The sequence below is a fragment of the Bos indicus genome, chromosome 10 (assembly GCF_029378745.1).
Source record: "Bos indicus isolate NIAB-ARS_2022 breed Sahiwal x Tharparkar chromosome 10, NIAB-ARS_B.indTharparkar_mat_pri_1.0, whole genome shotgun sequence".
Taxonomy (NCBI): domain Eukaryota; kingdom Metazoa; phylum Chordata; class Mammalia; order Artiodactyla; family Bovidae; genus Bos; species Bos indicus.
This window is the reverse complement of record NC_091769.1, coordinates 25684353-25710586: the sequence shown is the minus strand read 5'-3', so window position 1 is coordinate 25710586 and position 26234 is coordinate 25684353. Positions and strand designations below refer to the sequence as shown.

At 38.7% G+C, this 26234-nt stretch overlaps 2 protein-coding genes, 1 long non-coding RNA gene and 1 other non-coding gene across 9 annotated transcripts in view; 1 reads left to right on the top strand and 3 right to left on the bottom strand.

The window, feature by feature from the left end:
- Window positions 1-18062, bottom strand: part of SUPT16H (SPT16 homolog, facilitates chromatin remodeling subunit) — a 35298-nt gene extending 17236 nt beyond the window's left edge. The window contains exons 1-8 of the mRNA XM_019968398.2: window positions 17931-18062; window positions 5081-5173; window positions 4598-4768; window positions 3498-3650; window positions 2814-2960; window positions 2267-2418; window positions 1484-1656; window positions 300-390 (exon numbers count right to left, since the gene is read on the bottom strand). Of these exons, the coding sequence (XP_019823957.1) occupies window positions 300-390; window positions 1484-1656; window positions 2267-2418; window positions 2814-2960; window positions 3498-3650; window positions 4598-4768; window positions 5081-5173; window positions 17931-17996 (1046 nt within the window). The 5' untranslated portion in view covers window positions 17997-18062. The remainder of the gene's footprint in view (window positions 1-299; window positions 391-1483; window positions 1657-2266; window positions 2419-2813; window positions 2961-3497; window positions 3651-4597; window positions 4769-5080; window positions 5174-17930) is intronic.
- Window positions 18063-18511: 449 nt separating this feature from the next.
- On the top strand, window positions 18512-26220 carry LOC139185221 (uncharacterized). The gene is made up of 3 exons (XR_011568773.1): window positions 18512-18651; window positions 22982-23181; window positions 24654-26220. It is a non-coding gene; the product is annotated as an uncharacterized lncRNA (long non-coding RNA).
- Window positions 19196-26234, bottom strand: part of CHD8 (chromodomain helicase DNA binding protein 8) — a 58415-nt gene continuing 51376 nt past the window's right edge. For 5 of the 6 annotated variants that reach the window (XM_070797143.1, XM_019968397.2, XM_070797146.1 and 2 more), the window contains exons 33-38: window positions 25967-26118; window positions 24674-24976; window positions 23402-23515; window positions 23035-23214; window positions 22538-22654; window positions 19196-20172 (exon numbers count right to left, since the gene is read on the bottom strand). In XM_070797143.1, coding sequence (XP_070653244.1) covers window positions 19606-20172; window positions 22538-22654; window positions 23035-23214; window positions 23402-23515; window positions 24674-24976; window positions 25967-26118 — 1433 coding nt within the window. In that variant the 3' untranslated portion in view covers window positions 19196-19605. The remainder of the gene's footprint in view (window positions 20173-22537; window positions 22655-23034; window positions 23215-23401; window positions 23516-24673; window positions 24977-25966; window positions 26119-26234) is intronic. The other variant, XM_070797145.1, reaches the window with a different exon arrangement.
- On the bottom strand, window positions 23716-23824 carry LOC139185502 (small nucleolar RNA U6-53/MBII-28). The gene has a single exon (XR_011569083.1). It is a non-coding gene; the product is annotated as a small nucleolar RNA U6-53/MBII-28 (small nucleolar RNA).

Genomic DNA, 26234 nt, shown 5'->3' with positions numbered 1-26234 from the left:
GAGAAAAAAAAAAAAGAATTTAAATAGCTGGATATCTCAGAGTACTTATTTTGCAAATATGAATTGAGTTGTTCTAAGAGAGGAAATATTGTATATAATGTCTCTTCACATTTGTAATTTAAGCCTAAAACATCTACAACATTGGTCTGAAAACATCTCCATGAACTTACATACATTCTCTGATAACATAATGTGTCTGGCACACAGTTATGTTGAATAGTCCACAAACATTGGTTGAATCACCATGACTGCCAGTCATGAAAACTGACACAGTGACAATGTATATCACAGCATCTTACCCTAGGTTTTTGGTAATTTTGTTCAGCAGCTCTGGCTTCTGCTTTTTAACCACATCCATGACAGCATTATATACATCACATATCTTCACGCCTAATGACAAGACAGATGGGACATTAAAGTATCTTTCAGGAAAAAACCACAAATCACATTTTTAAAATCAACACTATTTTCACTTGTTAAGTCACCTAAAGCAGGGTTTCTCAAAACACACAATAAGGAATACAGTTGCAGGGCTGGCAGGGCTTAGAAATGTGCATTTTAAAAAACAATCCACCCAGTCATTCTTTAATTACACTGAGAATCACTCCACGGGGACTGTGGAACCCTAGCTGGTCCCAGTGAAATAATTTAAGAGTTGATAAATGGCATTACATTAAATTTACTATACATTTTGAAGAACAAGACTACTGAACGGGTGAATTACTGTTGGAAGAATGCTGGACTTAATTTTTCAAGGTTTAGGATATGAACACGTATTTCAAGCCAGAGTAGTTCAAATACTGTAGCCTCAGAGAAGTTTTTATTCTCAATGAACAACCTAGGACTATGGATTGCCAGTTGGATTTCTCAAGACTGACCTGAGGTATCAGGAGGGAATGGTGTCTGGAAGCTCTGGGAAACTTTAAGTGGGCTTACAAAGTTGTTTAAAGGCGGCAAACATAAAAGTCCCATTTAAATGAGAGTGAGGAGTCTCAAGGCAAAAGAGGTGCCAAATGCTCTCCTTTTAAGTAGACAGTAGTTTGCTTGTCTATGGGGTCGCACAGAGTTGGACACGACTGAAGCGACTTAGCAGCAGCAGCTTGCTTAGCAGGGTTGCCATTAGCTCTGCTCTCAAACTAAGATTCCTGGTATTCATTCAATATAGGATTAACATTACATAGTCTGTTGGGAGAGATACTACTTCTCAGAACTTTCTAAAGAAAAGTAGTAAGAGCATGGTATTTTATGAAGATCTGAACACAGAGTCCTAACCAGTCAGAGAGGTTTCTGTAAACATCAATATAAAACCACAGTAACCATTCCTGCATAAACGAAAAGTACATTGAAGAACTAAATGCTAGGATGATTGGAGGTTAGTAAAATCTAATTCTATTTACAGTACAAGAGCCTCAGGGATAAACAGTCCCACGAATGCTACATTTTTGTTACATAATTTCTAAACCTTATCTAAGGCACACATTACCATGTCTTAGTTCCTTTAGCAGCTCCTCTTGCAGCTGAAGCAAAAAGTTGTAATTTTCTTGAACCTCCTGAGAAGGATCAACCATCAAAGTGCGAACAAGGTTGGAGCAGTAAGATTTGAAGCGAATACCCATGGCACAGGTAATGGCCCCAAAATGCATATGATTCTTGTCACTAGAGACCAAAGGGAGAAAGCATCTCATTACACAAACTTGTGAAGTCCTTAGCATACCTACCATACACATCTGTAATCACAATTTTGATCTGCTATATCCCAAAGCTGAAGCAGAAAAAAATGACCTAAACTTTTTTTTTTTTTTTTTAAACCAAGTCAGTCTATAAAGGCTCTGGAAAGTTGTATCCCAAATATGCAAAAGTTAAACTGAATTTTATGCATTATAATCTAACAGTATGATGGTAAGCCATCACCTTTCCACCAGCCCCGATGAATAGCATTCTTTACGGTATTTTTAAAAATTAGAAGGGGAATAATTATGATATATCTAGCAAGATTTTTATTTTTTAAACATGTTTTTCATTTTTTTCTTGTTATTTTTAATCATCTGGAAAATGCTTACAATCAAATACTCAAGTAAGAAATGAATAACTATGTGAAATAAAATTAAATTATACATAGAATAAGACAAAAAGATAATGCAGGAGGCAGGCGAATGGTTATTTTTTTTCTTCCTATTTTTTTGAATCCCAGAGTTGAGTCTAAGAAAAAACAGGCCAAAGGCTGAAGTGCTCTGGTTGTTTTATGTTTTGAAATTCTCATACTCACCTCACCACACTGAACTTGAGATTATAGTTGCCACCACTCTGAATGATAGGAGGGTAACACATTTCCACAGTAGAAGGGTCTGCCCCAGCTAGGTATTTTTTCTCTTCTATGGCCTTTTCCACAGACTCAGCCAGTTTGCTGTGTCGAACTTTCTATAAAAATACCCAGAAATAAAACAATATTTACTATAGGGTGGCAGAAGGGTGTTGGGTTTTTGGACATGACCATTTGAAGACAACATACGTCCTGATATCATATAGGATGCCAAAGGAGTCTTATGAAGTGGTTTATGCACCAGATAACACACTGGTGTACACACAAAAGCAAATTTAGAGAAATATGTGCAATTTGCAGCTATTCAAAGAATTCTCAAGTGACATACTGGGTAAGCTCCAGAAACTACAGTGGACGTTTATAGTTATTCTCAAAGACAGTTGGCACCACCAACTTAACTACCAAAGGAAGCTGAACACAACCTAAAAAAACACTGCATGGGATGGACTGACTTCATTAAAACAGTAAAAAGACACTCCCACCCCCAATTTACCTCATCTGCATCTACTATTTCCATGACTCTTTCCTTGAAGAATTTGTTGAAGACCTCAGAGGTGATGCTAGCTGCTTTCTTCATTAGATTGAGCTCTCCATCCTCCTTTACAGCAATGGTATAGGCCACAACTGCACTGATGTCTATCTGCAGTCAAAGGGATAAACAGTTCCTAACATGCAGACACAGAACTGATAAAGAAATCTCTCTCCCCCAGTTCAAATATTATCAGTGACTATGTCTGGTTATTTAGCAAACTATTCATCAGCAGTTTGCAGAATATCTAAATATTCTCTTCTTGGATTGAATAAACATCTGAAAGAACTCTTTACCAGGTCATTGGTGTATTCTAAGAGGCAATGAACTAACACATCGTTTAAAGTGTAAATGTAAATGCCTCTCTTGAGATTTCCATAAAGGCTGAAGGAGGCAGACAGAAAAGAAAACTTTTCTGGACAAGAGATTTTCCTCAATTTCCCTCTGGAGTAGCTGAACTGTCTCCTGAATGCCTCACTCCTAACTGAAAAGTGAACTGGTTTACTACTCAGCCACAGGAACTGAAAATGGAAATGTGAATGAATATACAGCTTTCTCAAAACAAAGTCTCTGCACTATCAGTTGTGAAAGCCCCTCACAATTTTGTCTTCTCAACTCTCAATGTGCTTGTTTCCAGAATATTCTTACTTTGTCAAAGCCCTCTTTGTTGAGGCAGTCATTCCAGCTCTTCATGAACTCTCCTGGAAATTTGTCTTTGCTGAACACTCCAATCTTCTTGCCATTCTTGCTTTCTTTAATGGCTTCAATCATTTTGTCAAAGCTGCTCTTGTTACTTTCATTCTGTCAGTGCCACAGGGAATAAAAGGGGGTTTAGTTTAAGAATTAGACATCTATGTTCTACTAGTACTAGGTAGAGAATATTCTAAACTATGGAAAGAAACAAATTCTATCTCTCCTTTTCCTACCTATTTCTTTAGGGAAGACTGTAGTATACCAAAAGGTTACACAAAATTTCTTTTGATATATTTATATGCTTAAGTGAAGTGCCACATAAGCTGAGAAGACTATTCTTTACTTCAGGAAAAGCTAAGAAACTGAAATACAAAGGTGAACAACATTCTGAAAAGAAATCTTTGTCAGGTGGGCAATATAATAAAAAAAGATTACATTTGATAAAAATCAGAAATGAGGTATACCTTTCCTTAAGGATATTTAAAGATTTTTATTCTAATTAAGATACTAAGAGAAAGCAAAAGAGATATAGATGTATAGAACAGTCTTTTGGACTCTGTGGGAGGGAAGGGGGGATGATTTGGGAGAATGGCATTGAAACATGTATAATATCATATAAGAAACGAATTGCCAGTCCAGGTTAGATGCAGGATACAGGAAGCTTGGGGCTGGTGCACTGGGATGACCCAGAGGGATGGTATAGGGAGGGAGGCGGGAGGGGGGTTCAGGATGGGGAACACGTGTATACCCGTGGCAGATGCATGTTGATGTATGGCAAAACCAATACAATATTGTAAAGTAAAAAAATAATAATAATAAAAAAAAAGATACTAAGAGAAGTATCCTCAAGAATGGATAAAGTTAGTATTCACAGTAATTTCATTACCCATTTGTGTTACTGCAAACTGATAGGATTATTGAACTCTTTTCTTTCTTTCTAACAAATGACAGTTAGCTAAAATCTTCCCCTTGTATTTTTGAATTCCTAGAAGGCTTTTCTGTTTACCGCTTTTAAACACTCTTTCCTATTAATGACGCATTCTGCTCATTCTGACCTTTTCTCGTACAAGCAGTGTGATGGCAGGCGCCCCGTTAGCGTTCTCGTTGCCCTTCGTGTTGGCAATCTGTTTCAGGAACTCCACTTTTTTCTTGCTGGCCATAAAGATGATTTTGTCATCACAGAATACCATGATAGTATCAGTTAGTTCATAACCAAAGAGCCACGTCTATGGGAAAAGACAACAGTGTGAACAGATACAAAAAAATCAATGTATTTATACATATGAAATAAAGTATCTGGAATTAACTTCAAAATAATCTTGTAGTGTGAGAACCTGGATATAGATTCCAATGAAATGAGATTAGTCAGTACTGTTCACTGAACTTTTTGTGAAAGAACTATTCTACACATCCTCTGATAGCCACTACAGAGTACTTGAGACTGAGGAGCTGAAATTTTAATGTGGCTAGTGGCTACTATACTGATTAGTAGCTGATTCAATGACTCTCAGAGCTAAACACTGCTGTAAACTTCTCACCTGTAAGGCAGTTGATTTGGCATAAACAATTTCTTCATCAACACCCACTGATACAACAATGGCATCAACGTTGGCATACTCATCTTCTCCTTTCTGAAAGGCAGAGTAGATAATTTGGTCATTTTCTTTTCATGCAAGTACAATAGGAATATATCCAAGATACATATAATTTTTTCCTAATGGAAATTCAAAGTTTAAGGTATATGTATACTTGGCAACCTTACAGTCATTACTTATTCTATTTTTTAAACAGCTTTCTGAGACAAAATTCATATACAGTTCACCAACTTTAAGTGTAAAATCAGTGGTTTTCAGTGTATTCAGTTATACAACCATCACAATCTAATTTTAGGACATTTTTATCTCTCCCTGCCAAAACCCATTAGCAATAATTATCCACCTCCACTCAGTCCTAGCAACCACTAATCTCATTTGTCCCTAAGGATTTGTCTATTATGGACACGTAACATAAATGGACTCATAATACATGGCATTTGTGTCTGGCTTCTTTCACGGTTCATATGTTTTATCATGTATCAATACCACATTCCATTTTATTGCTAAGTAATATTCCATTATGTGGATATACTACATTGTATCCATTCAACTGTTGGACATTTGAGTTGTTTCCATTTTTTGGCTATTATGAATAATGCTGCTATAAACATTAGTAAGTTTTTGTGTGTGCATATTTCTCTTGAGTATATACCTAGGTGAGGAATTGCTAGTTATACAGTAACTCTGTATTTAACTTTCTGAGGAAACACAAGACTGTTTTCTAAAGTGCCTGCACTATTTCACAAATTTCTTTCCCAAAAGTAACATGTGAGGGTTCTAGTTTCTCCACATGCTGATCAACACTTAGCTTCATTATAGCCATCCAATGGGTACAAAGTATCTCACTGCAGTTTTGATTTGTATTTCCACAAAGGTCAATGATCTTGACTGAGCTCCCAGTCACGTGATTCTGATGATTTGTATACCTATTTGGGGAAGTGTGTGTTCAGATCCTTTTCCCACTCTGGGTTATTGCTTTATTACTAAGGCGTAAGAGTTCTTTTTTACACGTAAAAGTCTCTTTATCAGATATGGTTTGCATTTTTTTCTCCTGTTCAATGGATTTTCCTTTCACTTTTGTATGGATGTCCTTTGAAGCACAAAAGTTTTTTATTCTGAATAAGTCCAAATCCTTTTCTTGTGCTTTTGATGTCACATGTAAGGTGGCTTTGCCTAACCCAAGGACACGAAGATATAACTATACTTTCTTCTATATAAGTTTTATAGTTTTAGCTCTTATATTTACATTTATGCTTCATTTTGAGTAAAGTTTGTGTATGAAAGAAGGGCCCTAAACTCATTTCCTGTCCCCACACTGTCTTGGCACCACGTCAAAAAAGAAATGATGTAAATGTGAAGGTTCATTTCTGGATTCTCAATTTTATTTCACTGAGTTACATGTCTGCCCTTAAACATTAGTACATTGCTTTGATTACTGCAGCTTTGTATTAAGTCCTGAAATTGAGATCTGTGAGTCCTCCAACGATTAGCTACTCCTGAACTGTTCTGTAAGACCAAAGCACTGATAACTGTGACCTATAAGGTCAAATCTCTGATTTCTCTATAAAGTCAAGAAAAATATCTACAGGGAATGCCCTGGTGGTACAGTGGTTAGGACTCTGAGCTTCCACTGTAGGGGCCTTGGTTCGATCCCTGGTTGGGAAACCAAGATCCTACAAGACATGTGGCATGGTCAAAACAAAACAAAACAAAAAATAAAACCTACATACATAATGCTATAAATCAATAATATCTCAATTTTTAAAAAATGTATTTAAGATTCTTCCACATTTTAAGACTTCTGGATGCCAATTTGGATCCAAATAAAATAGCAATTGAGGGTTCTGCTGCATTTCTCTAGCAAAACAAAATATATAACCCAAAGGAGTTACTATATAGTAACCTTATGCATTCCCTCACTGATTTTCACTGAGAAAATGTTGACCTTCAGGTTGGTAAGATTTTATCATTAGTTCCCACTGATGATGCAAAAGCAATGGTAATTAAAACTGCTAGTGCCTTAGCATAAGTCAAGGTAGTGGTACCAAGCTACGTTCATCACTACTACACACTCAACAGAAAGAAAAAAAAGCCAGTTTCACTTAGAAAATGTCCTTAATACAGTAAAAATGACGAATATTATAAAATCCTAACCTTTGAGTATATGTCTTTTTAATAGTCTGTGTAAAGAAATGGAAAGCACATCCAAAGCACTTCTGTGTGTACACTAAAGTATGACAGCTGTCTCAAGGAAAAGCATTTGTATCAATTCAATTATTCCAGTAATAAATTAAACTAGTCACAGACTTGGATATCTAGCATACATTTTCTTGAAAATGAATGAAGTGAGTCTATCACTTCAAGGAAAATGAAAGAAATGTGTTGTTAATGATGAAATTTGAGCCTTCAAACAGAAATCAAAATTGGAAAACCTTGTACTCACCATTGTGAACTTGACAACTTCTCTACTTATTCAAGAACTTTGCTGATGATATCAGCAGAATATTAACATACACAATTCTCCAACATCATATAATGAAGCGTGTACATTTACCAGATGTATACAACTGAGGGAACAATATTTTCCAAATAACCAGCAGATGATGTTACAAAATCGTAACTTGAGTATGAAAAGTTCACTGTTGTGGCTTTAAATTCCACATTACAACTAACTTTCAAGAGATAACCACTTCCAGGGAATTCCCTGGCAGTCCAGTGGTTAGGACTCAGTGCTTTTACTGCCAAGGGCCCAGGTTCAAACCCTGGTTGGAGAATTAAGATCCCACAAGCTGAGAGGCCAAAACAAAAAGAGAGAGAGAGAACAATTAACTACTTCCAGAGTTTTAGTGTAGTAACAAAGAATATCCACAGTTATCTGAAGAGTTTATTAAAATTTCTCTTTTCCAACTTTATGTATGTACGAAGCCAAATTTCTTTATATACTTGATCAAACCTATATAAAGAAAGGTTGTGGGGAGCTGAATAATTTAAGACTGTAAAAGGGTCCTGTTATCAGAGTTGGGAACCACTGTCCTGTGATCCCTGACATGGATTAACACTAACTCTGGCATCAGGTTGTCTCTCCTCCCCGCTTTGCCACGTACATTCCAATTCTTCAGTGAACATGGATTCTGTGGCAACAGTATTACTAGTACCTTGATTACCCCCCAAAATTAGCAATAGGTACTCCCCTATGTGTTTTGGCTACCAATACGTAAATTTTTTCCCTAAACACATCTTCAAAAATACCACTGAAACTAACCAAAAAGTCCCTTTTAGTATTTTTTGATACTTAAAATCTTAGTCAAAATTTTTCCACAAAGAAAAGGATATCAACATGCACAAAAATTCAAAATACACTGTAATAAATTTTTTAAAAGTTGTTCAGTCACCAAGTTGTGTCTGATTCTTTACAATCCCATGGACTGCAGCACACCAGGCTCCTCTTCTTCCACTATCTCCCAGACCTTGCTCAAATTCATGTCCATTGAGTTAGTGATATACAAAGAATATAATTACATATTAATCATTAACAACATAGGAAAACCATACAAAGTTATCTCAGTAAAACTGAAAATAGGAAGAGAGGAAAAAAGACCTATGTACTCAGCTTTTTTATGAGGATACAGGAAACCAATCCATCAAATTTCAAGGATTTCCATTAATATAAAATGTCTGGTTTTCTATTGTCCATCAAAAATGTAAGAGGATTAATCCTAATCTCTCTTGGAACCCAGCTGCTTTGACCATTTCATAGAATATTTTTGACTGATTCTTTATAAACACCAGGAGAAATACAGAATATCTAAAGATAATAAACTTAAAGTTTTTTCTTAAAATGTGATTCAATACAAAGGATTACAATAGTCAACAATTTTGACAGCAAAGCCTTGGACACTATTTTGTACTTTCAAATCTTGTAAGGCGTATAAATACAGATTAAATCTGAAAATAGTCTTCTGAAACTGTGGGAGATTAATAATCTGCTTGTAAAACTTCCATGATGGGAGTGGGGTAGGAGTGAAGCTCAAGAAGGAGGGGTTATATGTATACCTGTAGTTGATTCATTCGTTGTACAGCTAAAACCAATGCAACATTACAAAGCAATTATCCTCCAATTAAACACAAATTAAAAATAACATGTTACCAACAGTAACATTTTAATAACTTATATACAATACTAAAATATTTTCAGATTAACTTATGCCTGGAATTTGTTTTAAAATACTGGAGTGGGGGACTTTCCCGGTGGTCCAGTGGGTAAGACTCCATGCTGCCACTGCAAGGAGCATGGGTTTGATTCCTGGTCAGGGTACTAAGATTCTACATGCTGCACAGTGTGGCCAAAAAAATAAATGAATAAATAAATAAACAAATGAATAACAAAAAAATACTGGGAGGGGGTGGCAAAAAAAAAAAAAAAAAAGCCACGAGGCTAAGCTGCTGCTGCCCCAGGACCAGTTGTACAGTCAGTTCCAAGCACTGGCTATTTGAGACAGCTGGGGCTCAACTCTATTGCTTAAACAGTCTGAGATTCCCACCTAACCTCTTCTGCTTGGGAGATCTTTAGGACTCAGACTTGGCCCCTTGTCAAATCTAGACAAACTCCTGTGCTCCGTTTTTGAGATGAACCATTTTACAGCAGTGACTCCTGGTGTGCAGACTCTCAACATTCACCCAATCCGCTCTGTCACCAAATTCTCCCACTTTCCAGTCTGTCTGGTCCACTTAACAGTCAAGTGTTGCTGAAACAGGTGTTTCAGATGGGAACAGTATCTACTGAGCAGGCACTTTCTGTATGTAATCTGTAAGCCTCATGATAAAACTTTAGCTGCAGTAGGCATCATCATATTCAAAAGCCCCAATCAAGACCTAGCACACTCAAAACTCCCACACAAACACATAGGCAGTTCTCACACTAATGATGATTTAGCTTTTAAAAAAAGAGGTGCTGAAATTCTAATTAAAATATACATATTAAGATGGATATTTTTCATTAGGATACAATTATTATAACAGTATAAAGATATACTTTTCTACTACCTCTGTCTCTTTCAGTTAAAAGAACAGAGGCAAGGATACTTTCATTAGGGTCCTAAAGATAAAAATGAATTTCTTTGGGAAGTTCCTGATTTTTATCTACAAGAAGACCTAGGATCATTTGACTAACTTTTCTGCCTTTTACATTTAGAGAGACAGTAAGCCTACTGGGTGAGGGCTCACTCTGAAGACAGACTGCCTGGGCTCAAACCCATGACCTCACCCTTTATTGTGATCCAACCTTTCTGTGTTCCAGTCTCCTACATCTTCACATCTGTAAGTGTTGCTGTGAGAGTTAAACTAGCAGATGCACATGAAATACTTAGAGCAGTGCCTAGCTCACAGTAACTACTGTGTGTCTGCCGTCATCATTATTAAAGACCGAAATGTAGGAGAAACACAGGCAAAACACTCTCACATAAATTACAGCAATATATTTTTTTGGATCTCTCTCCTAAAGCAAAGGAAACACAAGGAAAAATAAACAAATGAGACCTAATTAAACTAAAAGCTTTTGCACAGCAAACCACTGACAAAATAAAAAGAAAACCTTTTAAATGGGAGAAAACATTTACAAATGATATGAACTAATATATATATATTCAAAATAGATAAACAGTTCACACAACTCAATATCAAAAAAAACACAAACGACCCAATTAGAAAATGGGCAGAAGACCATTTTTCCAAAATAGACACACACATGGCCGACATGAAGAAGTTTTAACATCATTAATCATTAGAGAATTGCAAATCAAAACCACAATGAGATATTCTCACACCAGCCAGAATGGCTATCACCAAAAAGAACACAAATAACAAATGCTGACAAGGATGTGGAAAAAAAGGAACCCTTGTATAATCCATTGGTGGGAATGTAAATTTGTGCAGCCACTGTACGGTATGGAGGTTCCCCAAAAAACAAAAATTAGAACTATCATATGATCAACAATTCTATTCCTGGGTATGTATCTGAAGAAAATGAAAGTATTACTTTGAAAAGATATATGTACCCCCATGTTCACTGCAGAATTATTTACAACAGCCAAGATATGGAAGCAACCTAAGTGTCTGTCAATAGATGAACAGATAAAGATGTGGGGTGTACATACACACCCCATATACAATGAAATACTATACTCAGTCATTAAAAATGAATGAAATTTTTCCATCTCCAACACCACAGACAGACTTGGAAAGCATTATGTACTAAGGTTAGAGTTTTTTGGAAGATGAGAGAGTGGTAAATGACTAAGTGCCTGTTAAGCATTCTTAACCAGAAGATACTGATGTTAAGTGTGTGTATCTCGTAAAGCCCTTATGGGCTCAGGATTCAGGAGGCACCAAGTATTAGAGAAGGGAAAAGGGACATATCATACATGGTAAGTTCAGGGCTAAGAACAGAAGTCTGGTCAGCAAGCTTAAGTCCCTAGTTCATGGAAGCCCCGAGAAAACTAATCCTCCCACAAAAACATTTAATGCATTCTCTGAAGAAAGGGGCTCAAAAAGCTCTAGATACTAGGTCCAGCAGAAGGCAATTAATAAATGCTGAGGAATTCAATGAAAGTCTTTTTTTTTTTAAGTCAATGATTTAATTGATTTTAACATATATTCTGTATTATCAAAACATAAATGGAGGTGGCTTCTGGTATTAAAACAGAGATAATAGCGAAATTCAAAATTATTAGGCTAGAATCTAATAATTATGTAGATATTGAGAATCATAGCAGAAATTAAACATTATTTTAGTTCTGAGACTCCTAGGAGACAAGACCAAAATGGAAATAGTAGGTTAAATTGTTCTCTTAGTTTAATAGAAAGAGTGCAATTTTATTAGCAGAAATTTTTCTTGCATTGAATCCTAAGTGGACTTTTTAAATGTAGTTACTTTTAGAAATAAGAAGACAGAGCTTAGTTCAAACACTGTTTGGTAGAAAATAGTCAATTGTCTTTCAATTGACCATGTCTTTCCCTCACCTTAATAAATGCCAAGAGCACATTTCCTGTGTATGCATGCACAGTTGCTAAGTCCTGTCTGCTTCTTTGAGATCCCTCCAGGCTCCTCTGTTCATGGGATTTTCCAGGCAAGAAAACTGGAGTGGGTTGCCATTTCCTCCTCCAGAAAGTCTGTTTTTTTGAATGACAACTGCCCCAAAGACAAGAATTAGAGAGTTTTTCTTTGGTCACCACCAAATTCACAGAAAATACTTGAGGATACTGCCAGTATCTGAGGGGTTCTCCAGGGAATAAGCTAACCTATTTACTCTACCATAACCTCTCTACTAGTTGAGAGACCCTATTCATGCAGAGCTTCCCACCAGTTTCTTATTACTATATTCTTAATACAAATGAGTAGCCAAGGCTCAATTTGATTTTTGTGAAGTGTTCAACACGTAAGAGAGAAAGCAAAGAAATCCAGGGGAAACAGACATGGCAGAGGACAGAAGATAAAAATAAAACACCCCCCATATAAGAAATAAATATAGTATATCCATGAAACAAGAAAAAATAGGGGATAAGGAAGAACTTAGGAAAAAAAATGTGATGAAGTTAAGAAACAGCATCTGGAAGTAGACAATAAAGAGAAAACGAAATGAAAAAGATAACAAATTTAAGCAAAAAGTTCTAAACCCCACTAAATAGGAATTTCTGGGGGGGCAGGGGAGGAACAGATCACTGAGGAAATGGAGGGGAGAAAATGATCAAAGAATGCAAAATTCCAGCACTGACAGATATGAGTCTTCAGACTAAAATGGCCCCCCACTTCCCAACTCAATGCAAAGGGTTAAAAAAAAAAGGATTCATACCAAGGCAGTGAAATATCAAAACATGAGGAATAAAGAGATGTTTTACAGAGAACAATAGGCCATATATATTAGAACAGGAAATAGAATCACATCACCCTTCTCAAAAGAAACACTGAATGCTTGAAGGCTGACAAATAGTTGACAAATTCTGAACAGAATTCTCAGTGATTTTCAACCTTGAATTTTATACTAACTGAACTATTATTATTAACGAAAAGTAGAGACAGAATAAAACTTTTTAAGACACATAATGGCTCAAGAAACATCTATTCTCCGTATCCTTTCCTAAGAACCTCTTAGAGAAATGCTCAAACAAAACAAAAGAAAAAAAAAAATCACAACATGGACTGCTGCATATAGGGGACACTGGAAGTTCCAAGGTTCAACAGACTGGAGGGCAACCTGCACAGACAGAGCAGAATAAGATAAGGTGGAGTGGGTGGTGGTGGTTAAAAACAAAAACATAAATATCTGTCGAGCATGAAAATTTTAGAATAAAAGACTGATGAGATTATGACAGATCTACAGGAAAAAATTAAGGCTAAGGACATTTAAAAGAGGAGAAAAACTGAAGTAATCATTAATGCCAGGAAAAATTAAAAAACTTAATAGTAACTTAATTATACTTTATTACTTCACCCAGCAGTGAAAATAGTTACATGAGTATAACAATGTAAACTGATTTTACTAAAAACTGTGAAAAAAAAAATCACAGAGGGATGGATATGTGATAAAGTAAGTATGATAAAAATATTAATTATATAAACTAGATGAGGAGGCACATGAGTTCTCACTGGAAATTTCTTTTACCTTTCTGTAGGCTGAAATATTTCCTAACTATGTCAAGAAATTTACAGGAAGTATCAGGAGGAAGGGAAATTGAAATGTTATGGTGTAAGTTAAATTTAAATCCTCATTCTACCTAAATAAAAGTTAATATCTAAAACTGATAAACCAAGAAATATTGATAACAGTATATAGATATTACTTTAAAATATGAAAGGAAGTAAAGAACTGGAAAGTGCATGCTTCTGTGGCAGGTGACAGTTTCCTATGCTAGGGCTTTTAGAACAATTTGGTATTTTAAAACGTATGTATTACTTGACTAAAATGGATTTTTTCTTTAATGCAAGGTAAATATCAATAATACAAGCGTTAAGGAATCAGCAAAAACTGTGACAGTGGTACCTGAATGATAAAAGCTGGGAGAATACCGCAGCAGAGGAACAACTATCTTCCTCTGAAACCAAAAGGGTACTGCATTAAAAGAGAAAACATTTTTTAAGTCTCTAGTTATACCAAGGATACCAATCTAACTCATCACCCAGACTGATACAACTCTGAGAATAAAAAGGTATGCCATTAATTACACTGGGCCAACAGGTAGACAGTTTCAGAAAAGGCAAGACTTATGATCACACTAAGTACAGCCTCCATAAAAACCTCTTCAAACCAAGATGGGGACGAATGAAAGCTCAAAAATCAAATTATCAGCATTTAATCAGTGCCTACTACATGCCAGGCACTGCACTTGTAATAGTGGCAAAAAAAATAAACAAAAATCAGTAAGAAAGAATAAACGTATCTCAACCTGCCCAGGCATTTACTTCTATCTAGCCTTCCTTTTTACTCAAGAAACCAAAGCACCTTTCTCTAGTTCACTCCAGAGATAAGTGAGCAACCGAGATGGGTAGAAGCAAACTGTCATCTTGTTAAAAGTAGTATGAAAATTGCCCATATTTCAAAGAACCTTCCCAAGCCACAAAAGTCACTGCCTAGTCTTAGAGGGCAATCCAGAACAAGAAATTGTCCACAACAAAAATCAGCAAAGAGCCAGAAATCACCACTCAAGAGAAATACCGACACTATAGGTTCTTAGTTTTCTCCATAGGCACAAACTTCCTTTTTGAGGCTGGGGCCACTCACCTCCCCAGTCCTGATGGGTAGTGTAGTGCCACATGAATGAATGCAATGGATCAGCATTCCATTGGAAAACAGCTACCATTCTGATTTTTTAAATGGAATTCTTTTGGGTTAAAAGGCAGATGACTGAAGTCAAGGTTCACACACAGCAGCATGTCCCAACAGTTAGGTCTCAAATGAGTTACAGGTGTGCATGGATACAATCTCCCCTCAGTTCTCAAAGTAGCTGGGATCCCAGGATGGTGGGTAACCTCCCCACTTGTACCCCCATGAAGCACTAATCCTATCACTTGGTTAAAAACAATCACAGTCATGAAAAGACTGGGAAGCTCTGAATAAGGACCCGGTAAGTATAAGAAGACAGGGGAGAAGCTCATGCTCACCACCCAGGGTCACTACCTAGGGGTCTCTACTGCAGAGACAGAAAGGTGCTGCAAACTCTTCCTGCTGTAGCAGTTCTCATTTAAAAAAAAAAAAAAAAAGCCCATTATCTTATCCCTAAAATGACACTATTCACTCAGGTATAAGGTTTAATGTTTGAGAAATTTCTACTCAAAAAAGGAAGTGTGTGATAATCCAACTCTTTTGGGGACATAGTTATGAAAACTGTAATTAAGATATATCTTATTTAGAATAGCCTCACAAAGAGTACCTTAAAGTCAACTTGCAGATAAATGAGGTAAGGAAACACATTAGTTCCTACTCTTATTTAAAAAAAAAAATAGCCTTTTCATGCTCTACAACTCTATAGATAGTTGTGTGAACAGCACTGGAGTTACAAGAAGCAACCACACCATTCGGTAAGGCTAATGCTTTAAGGGTATTTAAAACCCTTAAAGTGGGTGTGGAGCCTAAACTAGTTTTTTAGTTAATTTTTGTCTTCTTTGAGGATGGGAGTGGACAACACAAGGTTTGGGATTTCTGTAGTTAACTACAAGTTATTCTTATTTCAAGGCCAATTTTCTTACTCAAAAAAGGAATAAGTATAGAAAAGCAAATATAGCTTGCACCTGCATATTTCACTATTTTCCTGCTGCACCTAAGAGGATAAGCAACCAGAACTTATTCCGGAAACTACAATCGTTAGTTAAGCAGGTCGGAATGAAAGTTGCTGTAACCTGGAAAAGATAATGCATAAAGCAATTCAACAGGTGGGGTCTAAGCACAGTTATTAAAACTCACAGTTATAACAAAGCAGGAAGTCTATTCAAATAAGATTTTTCATAATGACATGACATAAATTTTGCTAAGTACATTTTTATATTGGCTTGTAACTTTGTAAGATCAGGATCTTATCATTTAACATGCTCCTTTCAAATGATAAGAGGGGCCAAGATAAATTTTAGTATTTGAGAAACAAACAAAAAATGGGGCCAATAACTTAACTTTCATGGATTTAAAGACTGTCATTGACATTAAGTTTACCAATGGGTCTTTAGGCCTCAAGTATTTCCCTAGTCTAATGCTTTGCGTTTATCTACCATGTATGGGAACTCCGGGAGTTGGTGATGGACAGGGAGGCCTGGCGTGCTGCGATTCATGGGGTTGCAAAGAGTCGGACACGACTGAGCGACTGATCTGATCTGATGGGAACTTTGAGCTCTAAATTAATTTTAGCTTCAAGGAATGGTCTAGATAGGCTTATTTGATCAACTTCTGAATCACCAGGACTAGAAACAACCACTACAGCAAAGGTGTGTGACTTGGGGGGGTCTATGAGCAGAAGAGCAGGCATTTGATTATTACTCATATCATAGTACTTATTAATCTTCAGGAAATATCTGGGCATTTACAAAAGTATTTCTAATATGGATCACGTTCAAACTTTAAAACATGACAGTGAGAGAACTTATAAAAACATCTGGTAGAAATTAACCAATAAATTTTAAAAAAATAAATTATGTTCAGATTTTGTCTAGCATAGTCCTTAGTTGTGCTTATAAAATGCCTAAAACCCATTTTATTTTCAATCATCTAATGCACTTATGCTCAAAAGATAAAACTTGCACAGGAACCTTTAGTATGAATGGTAGGCAAATGATCAATTTTAATAGCTTAGTTTTTAGTAGATCAGTTTCAAAGGCAATTTACAATGCTGAAGTCAGAACTGATCATTTTTGTCAGGACGCTCTTCAGGTTTTAAAAAGCCCTCTTTAGCTTTATCTTTCCTGAATGACAACAGTTCAGAGGTCATACTTCAGCTGGATAGCTCAGAAGACACCACAGGATGCAATCAAATGTTTGAACTGATAAATTACCATCACAAAAATAAAATTTTAATTGTGGACTTTTTCAAGCAATCAAAAATGCCCAATCCTTAGACTAGAAACGGTAACAGCTCTTTTTCTAAACACGTGCCCTGGATCCTCAACCACGGAGAAAACTAGTAAGGTTTTAAGCATCACATCGTTTTTCTGCATTACCAAAACCTGCAGGTTTTCAGCGTTAGATTTCTGTGTTACCCACGGCAGGCCTAGAACAGGAGGCGGTTGCGCGTGAGCAGTATGTCTTTTTTTAACTCCAGCAAGAGCAACGCAAATGGTAAACGCCAAGAGCCCGATTCTCATCCTTCTGGCCCCTCCATCCATCCTTGACGAAATAGTTGTAATTCTGGCGGGACCTGGGGCACAACACTCTGGTTCTGGAAGGACAGAGCGAGTGCGTGGGTGTGTATGAACACTGCAGGAGGGGGCAGCAAGACGTGATCACGGAGTGGGAGGGAAGAATGATGATGCCTCTTCTAGGGCGGGAAGAAACTACGAGAGGTGGCTGTTATGCATGACGAGGGCAGGCACGCGGGGAAGATGGTGGGGGCCGCGGGGTAAGGGGATTACGGGGGGGGGGATTCCCTACTACAGGGTGGCGCTTGGGGTCGCCTACGGTGAATGATCCTGGAGCAACTAAATGGGCACGACCCTGAACCCGGGAATTCCTGACGGAAAGGGGAAAAAAGGCGCCGAGAAACGGGGTTATTATGGGATGGCAAAGGGGGGTCCCTGGGGAAATTACGGGATCTATCTCACCCTCCAATTGCTGTACAGTCTCTTCACTCGTCGATAATAAGCGTCTTTGTCGAGAGTTACAGCCATAGCCACAGACGCCGCTTCTCCTCGGGTTCCGAGAATCACGCGAGGTCCCGGCTCCGCCACCCTCTCTCGGCCCCGGAATCCCGCACTCTCCCAGTGACCCGGAAGTATCGACCTCAAAGATGCCCTTTCCGCTTCCGGGTCCCGGCAGCGATCGGAATTCTTTTTTAAAAAAATCCTTCCTCCGGAGGTTACGGGGAGGAGAGGAAGGAAGAGGGGGGAAAGCAACAAAACGTGCAACGCAAAAAGAGTCCAGAGTTTCGCGGGGTTTTCTTGTCAACTTAGCAACAGCCGCACGCGAGTCGACGTCATCACGTGATGCTCTGCCCCCGCCCTTACTCTCCCCGGGGCCGAGGTCTCCAGGAGCTCCGATTCCTTGTCGAGGCGGCGGCGACTGGACACTGAGGCGGGAGTCCTGACGTGCCGGCCCCGCCCCACACAAACTGCCGCGCGCGGGTGCAATGGCCCCGCCCATAGGCAAAGGAAGGGGAAACGGAGACAGGGATCTGGGGTGGGAGCAGGAAGCCTACAGCATAACTGGATTTCTCTCTCCTAGAAAATATGGGGAAGCAAAAGCCTCTGCCGCTCCAGGCCTGGAAGGATCCTCCGTGCTAGGACGCTGGCCTAGGGGCTCCAGGCAGACAGGGAGCTCAAGCCGGTAAGAGGGAGCCCACCCTGCGGATAAACTGAACTTAGACCGGTGCTACGGGGAAAGGACTTAGCCTTTGAAAGAGAAATTAAATGCCCAGGCTTCATTTGAGCGCTAGGACGGTAGGGGAGGGGTCATAGGAAACAAATGCGAGCTCAAATCATGACAGCATCCTTTCCAGTCAGCCAGTCCTCTTGCCACAGTTCATTAAGTGACACCATTTTTACACCTTCCCCGAAACAATTTCAGTTAATTCAAGACAAAACATACGTGGGTCTTGATGGAAATTCTTCTCTCTTCGAGAACTTGGGATTTTGAATCTGGGAACATTTTGCCTACTATTTTAGCTTAGATCATTTGGCAAGGTGGAAAGCCTACGCTTATGTACAAGCTTTTCACGGAGTACGGATGACTTGTCTGCCCTATCCAAGGTAACTTCACACATTAACAGTAAGGAACTTTAAGAAAGTGGTGTTGAAATTACCCATCATGAACATCAACTGGTAATATTTATATTGGGTTTGAGCAAATATAGAACGAGGGAAGAGTGGGAAAGGATTAACTTAAATTTATTAATGCCAAGGGGAAGGAAGGTAACAGTTCCTGACCCTCCAGCTGTATCCACAGTTCGGTCAGGAACAGGCTCTGCCAGAGGCTAGTGCCAGCGCTACATAGTCTGTGGTTAATGGAGGTGTCTAGGGAGGGGTGAGCACATTGGCTGCTCTAGTCTCCTTTCCTTCCCCAGAACCGAGGAAGTAATCGTGTATTATTTTAGGAGTTCCCCTACCCACCCAATCCTCTCAAATTTGGAAGCAATCAGGTACAAGTGTTCTTTTTCCTTTTCACCTCCTGGAGTCCTGGGTCTCCCCACATCTCCCCTGCCCCTCCCACTTTTCCATAGTCCAAGGGCCAGAGTAAATGAAATACAGCAGCCACCCAAGCAATGGGGACCATGCTGGGTCTTCAGTCATCAGCATCTTCGCTGGAGTCTGAGTTGGCTGGCATCATAGGATCATCAATGAGTGAGAAGTCCCTTTCTGAGCTATCATAGCCCTGAGATAAATCATCATCATCATCTTCATCCTCATCGTCCTCATCCTCCTCAGGCTGCAGTGGTGGCAACCTCAAGGCAGTAGCAGAGGTGGTAGTGGCTGGTGAAGAAGGGTAGCCAGTGGCTCTCAGGCCTGGATGGTGATGGTGGTGATGGTGGGGGTGGGGGTGGTGGTGGTGGTGATGAAGCATGGTGCTGGAGTCTACATGAGGGGATGATGCTGCACCACCCATCACAAACGGCATAAAAGGCAAAGATGCAGAAGTGGCACTGCTGTGACCCAGAGATGATACAGATTGCAGGCCACTACTGCTGTGTTGGAAGGTATTATGCAGAGACAGGGAGCCAGTGCCTCCACCCTGCATCAGGGCCATCATCTTAGAAAGGTCTGGTCGCGTCCTACGGGCCCGCTTCTTGCTGCTGTCAGGTGCAATAGGCCCTGGCAAAACCCGGTTCAACACAGTTTCAGCATGATGACCCTGGGAAGAAGGAACAGAAGATAGTAAAAGGAAGAAAAAACAAAATAGAAGTCAACAAAGTCCTAGCTTGCAAATGCTTTTTCACTGAACTATCTTTAGGAGGGGCAAAGTAAGTATAGTCCAACCAGACTTGATGGTAATGGGGACGAGGTAAAGCTGTATGTAGCAGGTTGAAACATTATGAGCTGAAGCTAAAAGCAAAGATTTGACACTGACACTCATCTGAACCAGAGCTTTTTTTCCCACGACTACACTATACCTTTACTCTAGCCAACCGTTTCAAAATTGCTTACTTTTGTTAATAAGAAGCCTGAGTAAGACAATGAATGAATCAGTACTTATACAGTATGCTCTCCTGATGGCAGATTGTTCACATGATCTTACCATGTGAAGGACAGTACAACCATACTGACATATACAATATTATCCTTCATTATTGCATCAGAATGGGGTAAACTCAAGACAGACTAGATTAAGAGTCTGGATGTCTAGAACGCCAAAAAGACTAAGGGTTAGCTCTTTAGCAAATTTACTAAAATAATTTTTTTCTGCACTATAATAAACTTACATATCTGCTGAATTTTGAATTGCTTCATGTAAATGGGCTCACTATAAATTCTGGTTAAGTTCACTGAAGCTGGAAATTACTAGACCTAAGTACAATACTGAGTAAACTGGCATTAAACTCAGACAGTTACAAACATCTCAATACTTAATTTTTTAGGCTTTTAAAATGTAACTATAATAACTACCAGAGCTTCTTTGGTAGCTCAGATGGTAAATAATCTGCCTGCAATGCAGGAGACCCAGGTTCGATCCCCTGGGTCAGGAAGAACCCCCAGAGAAGAGAATGGCAACCCACTCCAGTATTTTTGCCTGGAAAAACCCCATGGACAGAGGAGCCTGGTGGGCTAGTCCATGGGGTCAAAGAGAGTTGGACACGAATGAGCAACTAACATACTTTCACATAACAGCACCAAATCACATTAGGATGCAATATAATACAATGCTAGATACATGATCAATTCTGCAGTAAGAATATTATACTAATCACAGTATAATTTTCTGTGATTTGCTATGATCTTTTTCTTTCTTAGAGTTGACAACTGATTATAAAGAAGAGCAGAAGTACTTGAGGCAAAAATAGGTAATCCTGGAGAAAAAGCCTTCTTTACCATCAGCCTCCCATATCAACCACTCTGCTTATCATACCCTTGGGGCCATGGAGGATAAGAGAGAAAAAACATTCTTCCATGGCAACAATATTTGTATGAAACAACTTTCACCCAGTATAAAAACAAAAAGCCTTATAAATTCACCTCACAAATATATATATCTTATGGGCAAAATAATGTTCTCAGAATTTGTTAAATGCAAATGATAGATATTTTTCATTTGGAAATTTTGTTAAAAGATAAACCATGTGGTTTTATATACACACACACACACACACACACACCACATATATATAAAGGTGTATATAGAAGATCAAAAGGGGAATGATTAAAGTGAGTATACAAAGTATTAATCCATTTAAATGTTTACCAAACCCTGATTTATATGTTTATATTTACACAACTATTGTCCAAAGTAAGGGAAACATAGCCAAGGGAAACTTTTGCAGTTATATTTTGATGGAAAGGATTATGGGTTCTTAATCCACCAAATCTATAACCATACAAACATATAAGTACACTTGCAAATCATGGAATAACATAATGACCAAAATTGTTGTTGTAAACTATAGAATATGATTTCCTGTCTTTTTCCACTACTGGCATATTATTAATGATTCTCAACATCTTCTATGTTGAGAAGCCTATTAAAACATGGCTATTTTAATAGGTTCCAAATCACTTCTTGAGGGGGGCTGTGCTGTGCAGCTTTGCAGGTTCCCCCATCAGGGATTGAACCCCAGGCCCTCAGCAGTGAAAGCGCAGAGTCCTAACCACTGGACTGCTAGAGAATTTCCCAAATCACTTCTAAAATACAAAACTTTTAAGAGATTATCTGCTCCCAAACCTTCAATTTTTTAGGATATACAAATTGAAAAAGTTAAAAGGATTTGCCAAAAATCCCTTAGTCAGTAGAAAAGCAGGATAAAGCACTGAATTGTCTAACATGTCTTACTAATTCTTACATTTTAATATGCTTGAAGTGCTAAAGTTAGCTTTTAGAATTTCAGGCTCTTCTACAGATGATACTACAGGACTATAAAAATATCAATAAAAATATTATGGTTTCTTTGTGAACTGAGGATAAATTTTCTCAAACATACAGGGTAAAAAAAGATAAACAACATTAAATAATTTCTCTAGTCATATCTAGCCTGGGAACAGAGTGGTAATATCTCAGTTTCACTCACCTTTTTTCCATTCCTAGAGTTAGCCATCTGTACTGGTTCTATTCCCAAACAGTTCAATTCTGCCTTATTATTTTTTTTATATCTCTGCCATTTCTGTTTTCTGCGATCCTCCATATACTATAAGAGAAAAGTTGCAATTATCCTAAAAGAATAAAACTTCTCTGGAGTAATTATTAAGGTACTAGTGTCTATTCTGGCCATAAATGCTTATTGTGTGAATAAAGGATTAATCCTAGTGGAAAACTGCCATTAAGCAGACGTCTCCAAAAAAAATTAGGTGATTATATACTAGTTCAGTGCCTAGCATTTAGTTTAACAAGTACTGGAACATTATTTTGATCCTCACAACAACTCTGTGAAATAGGAAGACTGAGTATAATTACTCTTACTTTGCCGATGCAGAAACAATGACATAATATTGCATGCTTCTTCCCTCTCACACAGCTTAAATATCAAGGGAATGACTTTAAATCTTGCTGGATGGAACTGCCACTCACCGCTAGAAATCGGGGATCGACAGCGAACTCTGGATGACCCTGTAACCACATCTCCAGTTCAGCCCGGCGAGGGGCATCCTCACCCACGAGCAAAGTACCATCCACCTTATTGATGACAGGGATCCGGGTCTCCAGGTCCACATCAAGGTGATTAGGCTCTTCCATGCACTCCACCTCCAGCTGCAAACCCAGAATCCACCCCCATGAGCACATACTCTTCTTATGAGTAGGGAGGGAGGGGGAGCAGAGCCAATGGTAGCCAGAAAATAGTATCCTCTACTCCCTCAATCCCAACTGCCTTCATCAGTTACTGGCAACAGAAAGATTTTATCTAATCATCATGTTAAAGACTTTCTCTACCACTTACCTCAACTAGCTTCTTTCTGTTCCCTTTCTTCTTATGAAAAAGAGGATGTCCATCTCCCATTACTCCATTAGCCATCAACTTGTGCTTTTGGAATGTTAACTTCAATCCTTCCTCCTAGAAAGACACCCCACCCATCCAAGACGTCACATAGCATGTTTTTAAAATGAAGATTAACTTCAGAGGGAATTAAATAAGGGTCATCCCCTGGTTCAATGATGGGTGAGAAGGAAGGCCATCTGACTAATGGGTACAAACTAGAAATACAATAAGACTTATATATTTTTCCTTAGAAAGACTTCATTTCTTGACTCAGTGCCCCTCAGTCTGATTTAAGAGAAGTAGAATTTATCTCAGTAACACCCAATGCAGGGAAAAATCCCCTACCTGGTGTCTCAGAATTAGCATGGCAACTCATCACAGGGGCAAAATCCTGATATTCCTGTCATGTAACTAAAACAATTTTCTCGTTGAATACTTAATGACCACCTGCTAGGGTTCATTAGGGAAGAGCATCGGGAAAAATAAAAATTTCCATCCATTTTTCACACAATACTGATTTAATTTCAGTAGGAATAATTTCTTTTTATTTTTAACTTAATAAGGCCCATAACAGTTTAGTATCATTTTAATAGCTTTTCCACAATTTGATTTCAATTTTTAAAAACTAGGTTTCTAGGATCTACAAGCAAGCCACTCAAAAGAACCCTTTTAATCTAGCCACTAAGAGATACAAGGGCTTCCCTGGTAGCTCAGCTGGTAAAAAATCTGCCTACAATGCAGGAGACCCCAGTTCGATTCCTGGGTTGGGAAGATCCCTTGGAGGAGGGATAGGTTACCCACCCCAGTATTCTTGGGATTTCCCTGGTAGCTCAGATGGTAAAGAATCCACCTGCAATGTGGGAGACCGGGGTTTGATCCCTGGGTTGGGAAGATCCCCTGGAGGAGGGCATGGCAACCCACTACAGTATTCTTGTCTGGAGAATCCCCATGGACAGAGGAGCCTGGCAGGCTACAGTCTATGGGGTCACAAAGAGTCGGAGACAACTGAGTGACTAAAGCACACACAAGAGATACAAGTCAACACAAGATCCCTTCCTTTACTTTAGTGACTTTTCCTCAACGGATCTTTGTGAGCTGTAATTTCTTTTTTCTGTTCTCATTTTTAAGGTTAGCTGACCAAATGAGCTTAATATTAATGTTATGTTCATAAAACTAGTTAACAAGAATTACAGCCTCCTTCCTCACTTCCCAGTGCCTAAATGCTCAGCTTACATCTTTGATCTGAACCGTGAACTCCTTCTCATCCATGCCTCGGCGAAGTTTGGTGAACTGAGCTGCTGCTGTGGTGACTGCAGACACTTCCTCCTCTGCCATGGAAGCTGCGCTGCTACTTCGTGGTGTGGGGACTGGAGAGTCACCATATTCTCCTGGCGTCAATGAGGGACTGTCCAGCAAGTGGTTGCCTGGCCCCAAAATTCCTCCTGTTACCATTTCCTGGCTCCGGCGACTAGAAGGCCACTTCCCTGAGAGTACAGCCTGGCAGACGAGGTCAATACGGTTTATCAGGACACGATCCTGAGTGGGGGAAAAAGAAATCAATTAGTCATGTGATCCTGTGACAAGTAATAGTGCCATCATTAATATAAGTAAAAATTATATGTCAAAAATGAGGGAGGTTAAGAGTATCAGATCCCAAACTCGACTGGTAAGAGCTTCATGAAAAAACATGTACCACTTAACATAATCAAAGAAACCTAGAACCATCTACTTGTTCTCTGTATATGTCACTCTTATAATTTTATTTTTCATTGGAGGATAATTACTTTATAGTATTGTGATGGTTTCTGCCATACATCAATAAGAATCAGCCACAGGCATATGTCCCCTCCGGCTTAAATTGCCCTCCCACCTCCCTCCCTACTCTACCCCTCTAGGTTGTCACAGAGCACTGGCTTTGGGTTTCCTGAATCATACAGCAAATTCCCACTGGCTTTCTATTTTATAGTAATGTACATTAACTAGTGTTTCAACACTAGTCTCTCAAGTCATCCCACTCTCTCCCTTCCTGACTGTGACCAAAAGTCTGTTCTCTATGTCTTTGTCTCCATTGCTGCACTGCAAATAATTTCATTAGTTCCATCTTTCTAGATTCCATATATATGTGTTAATATATGGTATTTGTCTTTCTGTCTGTGATTTAGTTCACTTTATGAACAGGCTCTAGGTTCAGCCACCTCATTAGAAATGTCTCAACTCTGTTCCTTTTAATGGTTGAGTAATACTCCATTGTATATATGTAGCACAACGTCTTTATCCATTCATCTGTTGGTGGACATCTAGGTTGCTTCCATGTCCTAGCTATTGTAAATAGTGCTGCAATGAACATTGGGATACATGTGTCTTTTTTCAATTATGGTTTCCTGAGGGAATATGCACAGTAGTGGGATTGCTGGGTCATATGGTAGTTTTAATCCTAGTTTTTTAAAGAATCTCCATACTATTCTCCATAGTGGCTGTATCACGCTATATTTTCAGACTCAACATGTCCAGTAATGAGACTGTTACCTTGGGCCACTCAGAAGCTCTCTGTCTTTCTTGTAGCAGCAGAAGCTCAGGGGTCATTTGTTCTCCATCTTCATTTGGGAATCCATCTTGGGACATAGGGAGGGACAGGAGACTCTCCTCATCATAGAGCTTTGAGCGGGACTGGTCAGCAGCTAGGGATCGATCACACAGAACATGTGAGCAAAGGTGGAAGAACAAAGTTACATAGGAATGGTATTATACGGACTTTAAATAAAGGCCCTAACAATAACAGATCTCTTCTGATATT